We start from the raw sequence: 15,372 nt of genomic DNA, 5'->3' as shown, positions 1-15,372 counted from the left end.
TATGTGATAAATTCATTAAGGAAGCCAGAAAGGAAAGCAATCTTTTGCCACATTGGTTTTTTTTTTTTTTTGCTGCTTCAACCATCCACTGCAACTGTAATCAGTGTTTCCTGGCCATAGCAACTACAGGCTTACGAAGGAGTTACTGTGCCTCAGAGAGATTATTGATAAAGATAACACACCTGAAAATAACTTTTCTTTCTGTTGACTCTCATCCAGCTCAAATATTTGCTGCCAAGTCAGCTGAAGGAAAGAGCAGTCAGATGGTTGCTCTGATTTCCCGCCAGCACCTCTGTATCCTCAGCTGGGTGCTTGCTTCAGTGTCACTGGAAGGAGAAAACCAGATGCCAGCAAGGCAGCCCAGACCAGCATCTGCCACTTGGCAGTGAAAGACTGGAGATAGCAATACTTGTCTAGGGCAGTTGCTTAACTTTCCTTAAGTTATTGGCCCAAATCCTGAAGAGCTGTTCTACTGATGATGCTGTCTAGGGTTTGGTATCTCCTGTCGCCTGGCTTTGTTGTAGCCCATACCTAGATTAACCTAAACACCTAGCACTAGCCTCCCTCTCTTCTAGCCCGATCTGTCTGTATCTGGAACAGCTGTAGCTCTGCTGATGTCTGGATGAGCGCTCCATAGAGTCCAGCCTACCCAACCCTAATTTCAGCATTGCCTAACTCAGCTATTGCCTGGCCATCACAAATGGAAAGCTACGTGCAGCCTAGCTTTGTGGCGTTGTAGCTGTGGATGCTACCTTATGCTACCTATAGACTTCCTTAGCCTAGCTTTGCCTAGCCAAAAGCCTCCTGACCTTCACCAGAGGCTAGGCTAAGTCTACACACTGTCCCCTCTAGACTAGCCTTGTTGCCCCCTAGACCTGCTCCGCCTGAGCCCTAGTCATATGCTCAGCTAGTCAAACCCATGCTCCAAATGTTGTGTTTCCCAGCTTAGCCCCACTGCAGCAAAGCCAAGCTACAGGGACACCATTAACTCAGCTGCAGTCTGTCCTGTGCTTTGCAGCCAGCAGTATCCAAACAAGAGCTCTTCTCCCGTTTCTGTGCAGCATGGCCAAGCTCACTTGTGTCTTTCTGCCAGCAGGTTTAAAGGGACCTGTCTCTGTCTAACACCTCGAGGCGTTTATGGTTTAGCAGACCATGCTGTGAAACAGTTAAGTGCTTATTTTATTCCCAGTGAGAGCAATATGCCCAAATGCATCTCTCCAAAACTGGAGGAATGAACAAATACCTCATTGGTATACATCAAAATTACAGACAAGAACATAGGACACAGACTACCAGAGAAAATGTACATTCAAAAGAGAACTGCTGACTTGAACCCCACATGAGACTTGAGGGACAGCATGGCCTAAGAAATCAGATCTGAGGAAGTCCCTAGGCCCAAGGCAACAACTCAAGTCTGCAAGTCCTCGTCCATTGCTCTGGACTGAACACTAATCACTCCGTAGGCTGAGATGTTAGAATGGCCTTTAAAAAAAAAAGAGCAGAACAATGTTATGCCTCTCTTTCAATGGTACTGATGGCAGGTCTGAAATACAGCATCAGTAAAACCACTGATGATTCTTCACAGGGGGAAGAAAACACTAGGATTTCTCAGACCTGCAGCTGCAGGTTGACTTTGGGTGTTGCAACCTGGCATTTTTGTACAGACTTTTGCTTTTCAGACTGAGAACAGCCCTTTAAATACTGCTTAGAAAGTGGGATATGCTGAATCTAAACCTGTCTTGAATTTACATAACTCAAACCTGAGTGGAATTTACATAATGACACTAGTTTCTCAAAAAGCTTGCATGAAACTTCCCACTGCCATTAGTGGGTCGTTAGCTGAGGCCCATTATGAGATGAGGAACAGGAAGAGAAGGGCACCTCAGTAGTCAATGACTGAGCAATTAAAAAGCAATAAACACTTCCAGCCTTATATAAGATGTTCAGACTGCAAAACTGGGAGGTTAGCTCAGCACAGTTCATGCCAGTCCCACAACAGTGCTTATTTTACAGCTGGTCAGACCAGTTTTTAAAATGCAAATTTAAGTCATGCTTTTCACCAAACTTCAGGAGGGGTCACACCTTCACTACTACATGGGCATATTTCACTAGGAGGGTGTAAGGAATATCCCTTTGAAACTGCAAGGGAAATTTTACTTTCACTTAATTTAGAGTCCCTCCCAGAACAGCAGGGTTATGGATTTTTACTTATTTGTAAAATAAAACTGGAACTCTGTCAAAGACCAGCAGCATGTAGGTCTCATCTAAAAAGGTGCAGCAGCCTAGGGAAAATGTGAAATTTTACTTGTTCCAAAATAGCTTTTGGAGCAAAACCAAAAAATGGGCAATTTTGCTAGAAATTAGTTTCTTCTCTTTTCCCCACAAATACTTAGGTTTTGTTTTGGGCTTGAGGGAACTGGAAGAGGTTTGGCAGAAAATAGAAAACATTTGCATGGGGAATACAGTTCACATTTTCATGTGAGCAAAACACATCATTAACAGAAATAGCTGAACGGTCCCCATCGTACCATGGGCCTTCATTAACACGACTGCACCTCCACTTTCCCATCAAGCACTGGAGCACAAACAGACCCAAATGCTCACACCCAGTGTTTCCAGCAGAGCACAGTTTCAGGAATAAGTTATAAATAAATATAGGTAACATGAGTATTAATTCATTAAAGGCTACTTTAGCCACTACTCAACTGACAGACACTTCAGTCTCTGAATTTCTCCATGTTTCAGACACGATATGAAATCCAGTTCTTTCTGGTAGGTGCTACATCATAGCTATTGCAGAGTCCTCAGTGCTGCTCTCCTGCTCCAAGCCCACCCGGCGGATGGACTCCCTGTATTTCTGCCGTCCCAGCTCAATGATGGTTTCGACCTCATCTGCGATGTCCTGGCGGCCGCTGTCCTTCATGGCTGTGATCAACTTGCTCACACAGTCAGGATCCTCTGAGTTTTGCCGAGCCCATGAGAAAAGCATGTCCAGGATCTGCTTATCAAGGTCCTCTCTGAAGAAAGGGGGAAGCACAGAAGTAATCAACACACACTCTCCTGACTGGCAACCCAAAGAGGCCTTACCTGAGCTCTAGCCCAAGACTGGAGCCCCAAAGAAGCCATCCAGACACACAAAGCACTCAGTGGGCCTGCCTTTTTCCCCACCCATCATACAGCAGTTGCAGTTCCTGCACTAAAATCTCTCTAGAAATTTTTTTCCTAGTGGAATATCAAATTAAAGCATTCTGCTTTTGAATGTAAATTCCCCACAGGAACAGTAATTTGGTGATAACAAGTCTCATTCTCTCCTACTGCTCTGGCTTTTTGGTCAGACTGCATGTCCCATGACGTACCACAAGCTCTTTTTGAATAAAGATATTCACAATTAATGCCATAGACGACTGCTTATTGTCAAAGATGGAGTCTGGCCAGGAATTCAGATCACTGAACAAAACAGGAATCTGACTCATCTGAACTACAAAGCTCATCAGGTTTGTTATTTCCCAATTTTGTTTTTCAAACATAAAGCTTTGTTTTATAAAGGCAAGAGAAAATAATCAGTTTTCCACAAAAAAGGCAATGTTTTGAGAAGGACTATTAGTCAACTCATCTTTTATCCAGTGGAACAATTCCAGTAGGAAAACTTTCAACCAGCCAAGCATTAATTTATACTATTACACTGCAGATAGATAGATAGATAGATAGAAAGAATGCATCACTGTTGACCACTGTGTCCTATCTTACCTGTTATTGTATCCTATGCGCTCAATCTGCTGATAGGTCAAGCCCAGGTTCAGGCCGATGGTCTGCCAGTCAGCTCCCACACGCCTGGCAATGCTCAGCAGGTTTGCCTGTGTCAGGTAGCCAGTCTCGGCATTGCCCAGGTTCAAGGGAGGGAAGGAGAAGCCATTCAGGGGACCAGGGTTCTCACCCCAGCGGGGTTTCAGTCGCTGTGTCACAGAGAAGAGAGAGAGAGAACATGCTAAACCAATTGTTTTTGTAGAGGACAGTGTCTGGCCATTCAGTCTCCACACTGAAATTTCCTTCCTCCTACTGGGGAGGAAGGAAGATCTTGGGGCTGAAGAGTCAGGCTGTAAAAAGCAAGGAGCACTCACACTGGCAATGACCAGCAATGCTCACTGCCTCTGAAAAATATCAAATTGTAGTGTTCACAGTCATAGCTCACACTAGAAATTTCCTTTCTTATCTTTACAGAACATTTTTCAATGAACCATCTTCCCAAAGCATATTTGCCTCAGCAGTAAGAGAGCACTTAGTCTAGATTCGTAGTTGAGGTTGCATGTGTCAGAAAGGGATGTGATATTGTGGCATGTGCCATGATCTGAAGGGAAGCAGTCAGCCTACAAAGGTATTCATTGTTTTGAGCTTCTCAAAAATCAATTAAATTCCATAAGCAAAAGTTGCATTTCTCACAACATACAGCCTAGCCTTTAAAGGCCAGTGGCTCACAGGAGAATACTTACACTCAACACCTGTATTCAAATCCAGCCTAACTACTTCATCTTAGACCTTTCTTTTTTCCTGCTGTGTGAGCTGTATGACTAAGGAATGTATAAACAAAACAGACACTTCCTTTAATTACAGTGAGCTTCCTCCTGTTCTACATCCCTCATTCATCCAAAGGATCCACCCTCTCTGACCACCCAACCAACAAGCCTGTGCTTGACAGGCAAGATGAGCAAGAGAGATGGAGACCTCTCCCAGCTATTCATGTTTCTCTTTTCAGAAGAGCTCATGGGGAGTGGGAAGTCTCCACCATGACATGGTTGGGCAGCCATTTCTTGCAGTTGTGCATTGCATCTGTTCTCATGGAGCAAGACAAGATTAGCTGAGCAGGAAGGCCATGATCTTACCATATCTTAGATTAATTTTTCTGTAGGAGCCAAAACAACTCACAGGCAGTTTGATGGGCAGAGTAGCAAGCCAGAGGGAGTCTGGTCCTTTCCTCCTCCTGCTGGCATCTTCAGGGATGCTCTCAGGAACTGCCCCTCGGTAGAAAGAGACCTTTGCAAACAGAAAGCATGCAGTGAGGCTCAGATTCAAGCACAGTGGCCAAGCCTGTTTGCACCATGTCTTTTCCATCTGGGAAAGAATGAATTCAGCATTTCTCACCTATCCTCAGTCCATAAATATGGCATCCCAATTAAGTGCAACTGGGAGGAGCACTGAGGTTCTGTCATAAATGCTGGGCTCACTGCCAACCTCCCAAGAGTTAATGGCAGGAATGTAAGTCAGAGAGCTAAGTGATGAATGGTCCTTCCAGACTACTCTTCTTGTTTATTCAAGGTTTAGTCAGTGAAATGCAAAGCCAAGAGAAAGAGGGGAGGAAAAGAGTCATGTCCCGCACTCGGAGATTATTATGAGGAACATTGTAAAAGCAGTGATGATGATGATGAAGGAGAAAACAAAGTCAATGTAACTGGCTGCTCACCTGGCCTTTTACAGCTTGGCCCTTCCTGTCTACAGGGGAGGTCACATAGATTTCCTTCATGTTCTTCAAGTGGGAGTAAAAAATGAATGAGAGACGTCCATCCACGCAGTCAGGACGATCTGTGCAAAGGAGCAGCAAACACTCAACTTGTGCAGAAAAGTGTGCACCTTTTCAAGCTTGGCCAACAGCTCAGCATCCACCAGTAGCTTTCATGCTACTACCTACTCCTTCTACTAATGCGTGAAAGAACTGTAACCCCCCTTCCTCGCTGCGTGACACCGTAAAGCAGAAAACATTGGCTGTGGAGAAAGCAGGTCCTACAGGTGAAAAAGGAGAATTGGCCACAAGGTGGAGATCAAGTTCAAGAACGGAAGGCAAGGCAGGGCAAAACATTCAGATGGAGTCAAGTCCATCCTTGGCACTTCCTTCTCATCCTTGGTCCATTCTACCTACCCCTTGGAGGGTAGAATCAGCTGCAATAGCAGCCTGTAATGCACAAAAATAGGTCACCTATCTCTTCAACATTTCTGCAGTTGGTGCAGAAATAGGAGTAGAGACAAAGGGAAAAAAATAGAATCAGGTACAACATTCATAGACGTAATTATCTAGAAATTAAGTTAGAGTCCAGCCTAAATCAGGACAGAGGGATAGACTCTGGCCTTATAAACTCCACTGAAAGACCAGTGCACTTCATTATTCTACACAGGGTTTCACTTAATTTACACCAATGAAACCTAGCTGTACGTTCAGGTTTTGCAGAAAATGGCTCAGTTTGCAGCTGTAACAGGTGCAGACACACTGAGGAATAAAACATCATCTTGAGTTTTGGTCCTGCTCCCTCTTTCCTTCTCTTCTAATGTCTCCATTAGAGGGAATTCTTTGCTCTGGATTATTTCAGAGATATCTTCTCAAAAAAAAATACCTTTATATGTGTTCTCTCAGAAATGGGTAATGTTAATTAGGTCACCATGGGCATTCCAGTGTGGTGCCTAAGACACTAGGAAAAGGGCATAGCTGGCTGCAGAAGATCAGTCATAAAATAAACACACTTGGCTATTGCCCTCTGCAGGCTACAACAGCATGAGAGGAAATGAAAGCCTGCAAACAGCAATTTCGTAGGGAAAAGCAGACACAAAAGTTGGGTGACCAGAGAATGTGACAAGTTCAATGTCCATAGGCTGGCTGCTGTGAGTAGTGGGTGAGCTGGAGAAAGAAAGGAATGCCATGGAGGAGTACAGCCCCCAGCAGAAACATGCCTAGAGCTAGACAAGCACAAGAGGTAGGAGCAGAAAGGAGCCCGGTACTACCATACCCATATCGATGCTGATGCCTCGCTCAAAAGCTGCAAAAAATTGCTCTCCCTCAAACATCTCCACCATGTCAGATGGCTCAGGTCCTCGATAGCGGTCCTGCAGCTTCTTCAGCACTGGGTCAACCTGACAAGAATGACAACACAGGACCCTGTGTTTGGTCTGAAGCACGTCTCTCCCCTGACCTATGTCCCTATGCTCATGATGTTCCTCTCACTCACCTTCAACAGGGAAAGTCCACTTTACATGGAAAGGATGTAAACAAATGAACAAACACCCACCCCCTCCTATCCCAGGTATATTCACTACAGACAAGTAAGTGGTGCTCTGGATTTTGTGGCTTCCCTATTTCTCTTCTCAAGTAAAGAGCAGAAAAGCCTATGTGGACTAACAAAGATAGGCCATCCCAAAGCTTCCATTAAAAAAGTATTTCCAGCAATGTCTCTATCTTTTTAACAGGTCAGTAACCTTCAAAGACAAGGAGGGATTTACTTGCTGCCTTATCTCCTTCACAGTATGCCATTAAAAGACATTTCCTCTGCAAAAAGCCGCATGCTACAATAGCACACAGCTGAGGACACCAGGAAGCTCATTTTGGCTTTGCAGCCTGTGATCACAGTGTCAGACCTGGGGTCTCAGAGGCAGTGCATGAGTCAGCCTAGAGCTGAGGTGTCTACTCTTCTTTCTGTTCCTAACAGTAAATCTTCTCTCACCCCATGACCATCCCTGGGAGGAATAAAGACACCCCTGAACCCCGACCTCACTGGGAGTGCCATTGCTGCCTCCTCTGGAAATTATTTTAGCCCAGAACCCAAGATACAAAGAATACTTACAGATGTTTATGCCCACAGGTCATTTCAACACAGGAGAACAAATAAAGGAAAAAAGGAGCAACCAGACTAGAGGATTATGCAGAGAGTTGGATACACAGCCCAGTTCTGGCAGCCTGATAAAACAACCCTCACCTCACTAAGATGCACTGGCTGTCAAGGTACGTGCTCTACAAACACAGATGCACACTTACTTTGCTACCATCTGAAGCTGAGGGCTGGTAACCCTAGGGCAAGGCAGCAGAAGAGAATGCCTGAGCGCTTCCCATCGGTTGGATACACAGCCCAGTTCTGGCAGCCTGATAAAACAACCCTCACCTCACTAAGATGCACTGGCTGTCAAGGTACGTGCTCTACAAACACAGATGCACACTTTGCTACCATCTGAAGCTGAGGGCTGATAACCCTAGGGCAGAGGCAGCAGAAGAGAATGCCTGAGCGCTTCCCATCGCCTCCCATACAAAGTCAGCCATATTAGCTCAAATAGCATAAACTAACCTGATGTTGCACTGAAGCAGGTTAAGGAGGGCTCATATGTGCTGTTCCACTGCTTGAACTGTAAACAGCAAGGAACATGAGGAAGAGTACTATTTCTAACCACTCCAGCTGAAACCAAAGCAGTGCTTCTGCCCATGCTACTAGCCCGTGTCAGACAAGTGATGTGTTAACTTTAACATCTTTGACTAAAGTTTAAGCCAACATGTTTTGCTTCATGTTTGCTGGACGGTAACATCATGCACATGGCCAGTTACTGTAGCTCAGCTGATTTTAAAAGCCCAGTCCTCGAGGTTCACAGGGGAGGAAATTACTGCATGGCATCCACCACTGCACAGAATGAGTTTTCCTTCTTCCCCCAGCTCCCAGTGAGCCAGTATCACACTACCAACACAGTGTGGTGACAGCATTCCCCAGCCATGACCCTGGGGCAGTGAACAGGACCTTTTGGTGCACTTCAGCCCTTACATCCTACAAAGGGAGCCCCAGGAAGCTCAGGAGCAAGGCAATGCAACCCAGATCAGACCTTGTGTTTGGGGACACACTGTAGCAGGACTTGCTCGGGGTCCTTCTTCCTCTGCAGAGCAATGAAGTTCACCTGGTACATACGCAGCCGCTCATAGACTTTCTTGGCAATGCCTCCAATGTAGGTTTTGGTGGTGTACCACAGCCAGTACCTGGCAGACAAGGAATTAAGAAAAGGGAGGGATCCTGCCTAGGAAGAGAAGCCAGTGTCACCCCTACAAGACTGCAAAAAATGATGGGTAGAGACAAAGTGCTAAGTTGGGCCTGACTTGCAAGGGGAAAAGGGAACAGTTAGGGTTAATGGCACGACTCCTGGTCAGAGTGTGGGAAAAACAAGGCAGAGGAACATCCCATCTTTTACTCAGGACTAATCCTGGACTTACCAGGAGAAGTGGGTGACTTCAAACACTGCATAAAGATGGGTGAATTCCAGCACCACCTGACTGGTAATGTCATCCCAGGTTTGGCCCTCCAGGTCACCATGGAGAAGATGCAGCCTTGACCGATCCAAATTTAGCCCTAAAGACAATAACCATCAAGAGATAGTATATGCAGCAGAAGCCTTTATTCATGACTATACAAACCCAGCCACAGTTTTGGGTGATTCACTTTTTAAAAGCACCAAATGAAGGCTCATGCCCTTTTCTTCAGCATCCAGGACTGAACTTCGGTCAAAGAAGAGCAGCAATAAAAGGATGAGGCTACCCCAATGCTTCCAGGGTATTCTGGCAGAATATGCAGACTTAAACTGATAGTGTGCTGACTTCCACCAACAGATTCATTAGACAATTCCTATCACCAATATCTATGTTAATTAATTAAGCTCTATCTCTTTCTAAACTTACATGCCACAGACTTTTCAATCCTGATGCACTTCAGACGTACAAATACCAGGTAGTGTTACAATGAAAGCCAAACCACCACCAGTAAGATTTTACTTCTTCACAAGAAAGCGAGGAAAGGTCAAAGAAAATAGGAATTAGGAGACACAGGGTACTCAGCATGCAAACAGAGGAATCCCTGGCAAGGCTGCAGCTGTTTATAGCAATATTCAGAGTGGGAGATGGCTTAGTGTATGATTGTACACTTTTAACTGCAGTGGCTCAGCACCTGATTCATGAGCAAGGAAGAGAAAAGGCAGACCAGCGGAGGCAGCACCTTCATTACCTGTTTCAAGCTATTCCCAATCATGAATCAAAGCCCTTTTACAAAGCATCTCCTCAGCTGTCAGGAGTGCCTTTCCAATCCGTCATACCAAACCCAGCAGTCTAAATACATATGCAGTTCAGCAGAGAAATCCATTTGCCAAGGCTGTTCTCCCAGCTTATGCTGCTGGTCTGTGAAGCCCAGCGCTGCTCTGCTGGACCTGAACTACCTTCAGCTTCTACCACCCTGCACCACCACTCACTAAGCAGACACACCTTGCTGTTCCTGCAGGAAAAGCAGCAAGCTTTATTATTAACAGGAGAGGCAAACAAAATTCCCAGCTTGTCATTCGTGGTTTTCCACATATGGCGTTTCCTTTTGCCAATTTTGGGAATAAACTGACCTGTAACCCCGGGCGGGAGGGGCAGCTGAATTCTCACTGGCCTGAGAAAATCCACCAGGGAGTCCTGGGAGAGGCAGAGCAGCGGACTGGCTCTGCACCCTGCATCAGCTGTGATTTCCTCTATCTCTTCTGCAGAGACCGGCAGCACCTGGACATGGAAGACAATACAGTGAGCAGTGCAATCAGGCACCCAAATTTCTGCATCACTCAGTTCCCCCAGCATCCAGCAAGCAAATGCTGCTCTTGGCTCAGTGAGAAATGGAAGCACAAGTGAACTTTGGCTGAAGTCTGCTCTAATACTGGCATAAACCTGACAAGCTGGGACAGACCAAAGTATTACAATAGCATTTAGCGCTATCTAGCAACTCTACAGGAAAATTAATTTTAGTGGGGTGACTTTAGAATTGGATCCACATAAATAATCCCCACCCCCAGTCTCACTCATTGAGCTGTTCTGCCAGGCTCAGTACATTTTGCAAGGGAACAAGAGACAAAATCTCCTTGTGTTCCCTTCAGAGCAGCTACCTGCTCATCTGCCGGAGGGAGATCTCCTGGCAGAGCTGCGACGAGATCCTTTTCCCACACAGGGCAGCCTGGAGCACAGCCCGTTTTGCAGGCAGGGAAGCGAAGACAGAAGGTGATCTGAGATGGGTCAGCCCATCAGACATGAATTAACCTAGGGCGGACATCATGCCTTCGGGTCCCCTACTTGGCATGGGACAATAGCTGCACTAGGGCTTACCAGAGCTTGTTTTTTAAAGCATGCATACCTGCAGCTTGACACTGCGAGTCTCTTCAGTGACTCCAGGAGGAAAGGTCACTTTGATGTTTGGATCCACACTGGAAAAGAGCAATGTCCCCTCTGCTGGCACTTCGCATTCATTTTGCACAAGTCGAGACACAACAAGGAACCAAGAGAAGTGGAGGACACTACAGTGAGCCATGTGCTTCTGTAACAGAAGACAGGGAAGAAGAGAAAACATATAGGCACATAATACAATAAAGGCAGGAAAATAAGTGCCAGTAACAGCTTAGCAGATGGAAGCACTAGAGCAGGGATGAAGCATGGCAGTCTGCAGCTCATCACCTTCAGAAGACACACCTCCATGAGAGAGAAAACCTGGAGCTGAAATCCACTACATTTTATAGCAGTTGGTCAAAACACAGCTTATGAGATGTTTCAAATGGGCTCACTCTTGGCTGGGCAAAACCAAAGAGGGGAAAAGGAACAATGTGTGTCACTGGTCATTCCCATTTGCTTACCTTTGATTTTCTCTTCTGCTCCACTCTTGTTCTCAGATCACTCCAGCTCTGCCCACTGAAGGTCCGAACTACAACCTCACGCTGGTGAAGGGTTTGAGGGGAGGCATATGGCATCCAGATCTGCACTTCCTGGCAAAAAAGCATTCCCGTGAGACACCAATAGAAAGGATAAAACCAAGCCTAGCTCTGCTCTGTGGCTTCCTGTGCAGACAAGAAAGGGGAGTGCGAAGCACGGCCTGTATGCAGGGAGTGGAGGAGGAGATAGGAACCTGCTCTCTCCTGCAGCCTCCAGGGAGGTGACAGGAGATGTCAGGTCCACTATGTAGTGCAGTGGCAGGAAGTTCAGTGACTTGTGGGCAGAAAGGGCAAAGCAACTTTTGCAGTCAGCCACGATGGGGCTGGTGGTATAAGTACTCACCAGCTTGAATGAAAACCACACAGTCAGACTTTTAGGGAAGGATGCAAACCATTCTCCTTGCAAGCTAAGGCCAAATACTGAAACTGCACTTATCCTCTGGCACACGAAGAGGGTTGTGAGTGAGGAAGGCTGTAGCTCAGCTCAAGCAGGAGCAGTGGGGAAGGCAAAGGAGCCAGACCAGTGCCAGAGAAGCTGTCTGTGCCCTTTCTGAGACTTTGCAGCGGGGTTTCTTTGAAAGGCAGTCGTGCAGCTACTTAAAAGCAGCAGTGATGAGGATACCTGTCTCAAAAGTCCCAACAGACTCTCTCAGAAAACTCTGACGAGCTACTGCAGAGGCAGATTGATCAGGAGGTGGCCTGCACGTGTCCTCACCTGCTGGAATTTGACCCCATGAGGCTGCAGCTCCAGGACTCTACTCAGCAGGACATCATGGTGTCTCAGCTTTACCCACTGAGGGTCCGGTGCAAGTGTTCGGAAGTAGATCCGCAGAGGGTCAGAGGCAGCCCCCGGTGGAAAGTAGAAATGGATGCCACAGGCCAGGACCACTTTGCAGCCTTCAGAGGTGACAGTAAAGCTTCCAGGAGAAATGCATAAATGTATGACATGGTGCAATGACTTCAGCCCTCCAAACAGAAGAAAATCCTACCTTGTGTTTGACTGGCCTACTGAGGCCAAAAGCTCCTAGACACACATGCAATACCCACCACACACCAATCTTGTCTGGGACCTTATTACACCACTGTAATATAAGTAAGTTCTTAATAACAGAGGCTTACCTGTCCTCTCCTGATGCAAGGAAGAGTCTTCGTAGCCCTCCGGCATCTGCAGCAATAAGATGGTTTAGGTGGGAGGAGGAGACAGAGGTTACTTAAATCAGGGTAGACAAGAAAGGCTGAACTTGCATTTCAGTTTTGGCTTAATCCTCATCTGAGAGAAGTCGCTAATGGAACCCTGGTCACACTGCAGCAGCCTTCAGATCAAGCAGCAGCAGGAGGATGGGAAGATGCCTAGGTGTCCCAAGACACACTGGAAATGCTGACTCTCCACCAGGAAAACTCAGAAGCAGGGGGAATTAGAAAATATTTCAATCTACCCTCCCTGCAGATCTCAGGGCCATGTTTCATTGCCTGAGGCCACCTCTGGGAATCAGCGATTGCTCTTGTGAACGTGAGCAGCACTGGGAAACCCTGCTCAGACTCCTGCTCAGTCATCACCTTCATCTTGGATGAAGAGCAGCTCCTCTGCAGGCTGGGAACCACAGGAAAGCAGGAGGTAACTTCACAGCAGAATGACTTCTTACTGCTCTCTGTGGTTCTCGCATGAGGCACCACAGCTTTAGGGCCATGCAGCAAGTCCAAGAACTGGTGCTCACCTCTGCTAAAAAGGCTGGACCCCTTTAGGGGCCTCTCCTGATCTGTTTCCCATTTTCACTTCCACTGTAATACCTTTCCTAGCAAGCCCAATTCCAGGGACTACTGAGCCCTTCAGACTGCACTTGGGCTCATAAAAACAGAACTAGTACTGTCTGTATCCTTACAACCTAATAATTATTCCAGACAAATAAATACTGGTCTGATTCCCCCCTGCTTGTCTTCTCTAATCCAAACCCATCCACACCATGCTGGGCTGAGTGAGGGAACAGCTGGGCAGAACCCACAGCAGCAGAAGCCTTGCAATTACCAGGCTGCGGGGATGGTTCAGTTTCTCCTAAGGGATTGCCTCGGAGGTGCACGAATGGCGAGGTCTGGATCTCGGGGGGGACGGCACGGAGGCAATTGTTCTGCAGATCAAGCCTGGACAAGTTGGGCAGGCTGGCAAGCGAGGCAGGGACTGTCACCAGGAGATTGCTGTGGAGATGCAGCCGCCGCAGAGACTTCAAATTGGCTGCAGGTTAGAACAAGAAGTGACCCCCCATGCACGCTGTTAATTGCATTGTGCCTTCAGCTCTAACACCACCACCCCCCACCCCCCCGTTGCTCTCCTCATCACATGTATGCACATACACAATAAGGGAAAAACATAAGAGCCCAACATCTCTTTAGCTCACAAAATAAAGGGGCCCAGGGAATTAGCTGAGAGGCAATGCAGCCCCCTCTGTCCTCTGCTTTTTGGCACCCAGATACGAGTATGGATGTAAGATGCTTCCATACCAGCATCAATGACAACCCTGGGCACAAAGTAATACAGGACCCAAGAGCCAGGAAGCTAGGCACCAGAAGTCAGAAGCTGGTTCCGCGGACTGGTCCACACCAGACAGCATGATTTTAAGCCCAGATTTGCATCCCATTAAACCCCAGCTCTTCTGTTTCCAGTCCTGGGTGTTACCCAAAACCAGCCAGGCCAGATCCTTGGCTACTGTAAATTATATTGAAATCTTAGCAGTCTTGCTGATCCACAGAAGCAGAAAGCATGGGCCAGAGAGTCGTTAATGCTCAAAGGGATTGACTGAACCAAGCGTGTTTCTTCTGGATATCCCTTCCATTTGGGTCTAATGTAACAGATGGTTTGTGCTAACAACTCTGGGGACAGAGACCAAGGGCCTCAGGGGTCCTAGACTGTACCAAAAGCTCAGCAAGCCCATGTTCTTTTTTTCCCCTAGAAAATACTTACCTAAGGAGTCTGGGATGCTTGATAAGCGATTCCCAGAGAGATCCAGCTCTGTGCAGTTTTGCAGATTCCCAACTTCTTCAGGGAGGAATTCCAAAGCATTTTCCGAGAGGTCCAGGTCTTGCAGCGCTGCCAGCTCCCCAATGCTCTGAGGTAAGTCCTTCAGCTTATTTTTCATAGCAGAGAAGAAAGTCAGCTTGCTCAGAGAGCCGAAGTCCTCAGGGAGCGCCACCAGGCTGTTGTGACTAACCAGGAGCACACGGAGGCTGGGGAGATGGAGGATGCAGCTGGGCAAGGTGGAGAGGCTGTTGAAGCTGAGATCCAGGTGGGTGAGACACCTCAGGTTCCCAATGCCTGGTGGCAAGCTTGTCAGGGAGCCATGCTGACATGAACCAAACTCATCCCTGGTGTGGCCACCTGGGTGTGCAGGGAAGTGGAGGAAGAGGTCAATATGCTACAGGGATACCTTACCAGCCTCACATGAGACTCCTTAGCACAGAGATCCAGAAGTTGGGGAATTACTGATCACAATGAGCAGTGCTGATTCCAAACTACTCATAGAGAAGGGGTTGTTCTGCTCCTTGCCTCAGTTTCCTGATCAGTGAAAGGGGTATAATGGTGAAGACCTGTTATGAAATCGGGAGATGCCACAGTCAACCAGTAGAGCTCTGCTAAACACATCTGGAGTCGAAGCTCAGAAAGAGCCAGGCCACACCACACATCTACCAACCTTCAACAGGGTGGCCCATACTCTTCCAAGCATCCCACTCTCCTTCTCCACCTCTTCCCCACCAGCACCAGTGGCCCATACACAACACTTCATGGACTAAGGAGACATTCCTCGCCCTCCAGGCTTTGAACAGCCCAGAGGACTGAGACCTGCCCTTTCAAGACTGAGGAAAGCAGTGAAAATGGGGGGG

The 15,372-nt window shown here is 47.0% G+C and overlaps 1 protein-coding gene across 6 annotated transcripts in view; it reads right to left on the bottom strand.

Annotated features, from left to right (window-relative positions):
• Positions 1 to 15,372, bottom strand: part of PIDD1 (p53-induced death domain protein 1) — a 32,625-nt gene that overhangs the window by 13,780 nt on the left and 3,473 nt on the right. For 4 of the 6 annotated variants that reach the window (XM_035895277.1, XM_035895272.1, XM_009639684.2 and 1 more), the window contains exons 3-16: positions 14,456 to 14,869; positions 13,526 to 13,729; positions 12,622 to 12,667; positions 12,218 to 12,419; positions 11,428 to 11,556; positions 10,935 to 11,114; positions 10,165 to 10,312; positions 8,999 to 9,134; positions 8,617 to 8,767; positions 6,768 to 6,891; positions 5,456 to 5,574; positions 4,921 to 5,028; positions 3,748 to 3,953; positions 183 to 3,017 (exon numbers count right to left, since the gene is read on the bottom strand). In XM_035895277.1, the coding sequence (XP_035751170.1) occupies positions 2,780 to 3,017; positions 3,748 to 3,953; positions 4,921 to 5,028; positions 5,456 to 5,574; positions 6,768 to 6,891; positions 8,617 to 8,767; positions 8,999 to 9,134; positions 10,165 to 10,312; positions 10,935 to 11,114; positions 11,428 to 11,556; positions 12,218 to 12,419; positions 12,622 to 12,667; positions 13,526 to 13,729; positions 14,456 to 14,869 (2,405 nt within the window). In that variant the 3' untranslated portion in view covers positions 183 to 2,779. Of the gene's footprint in view, positions 1 to 182; positions 3,018 to 3,747; positions 3,954 to 4,877; positions 5,029 to 5,455; positions 5,575 to 6,767; positions 6,892 to 8,616; positions 8,768 to 8,998; positions 9,135 to 10,164; positions 10,313 to 10,934; positions 11,115 to 11,427; positions 11,557 to 12,217; positions 12,420 to 12,621; positions 12,668 to 13,525; positions 13,730 to 14,455; positions 14,870 to 15,372 lie in introns of those variants that run through there. The other 2 variants (XM_035895286.1, XM_035895294.1) reach the window with 2 other exon arrangements.

This window comes from Egretta garzetta, unplaced genomic scaffold, assembly GCF_000687185.1.
Source record: "Egretta garzetta isolate BGI_Z169 unplaced genomic scaffold, ASM68718v1 scaffold650, whole genome shotgun sequence".
Taxonomy (NCBI): Eukaryota; Metazoa; Chordata; class Aves; order Pelecaniformes; family Ardeidae; genus Egretta; species Egretta garzetta.
This window is presented reverse-complemented; position numbering and strand designations above follow the sequence as displayed.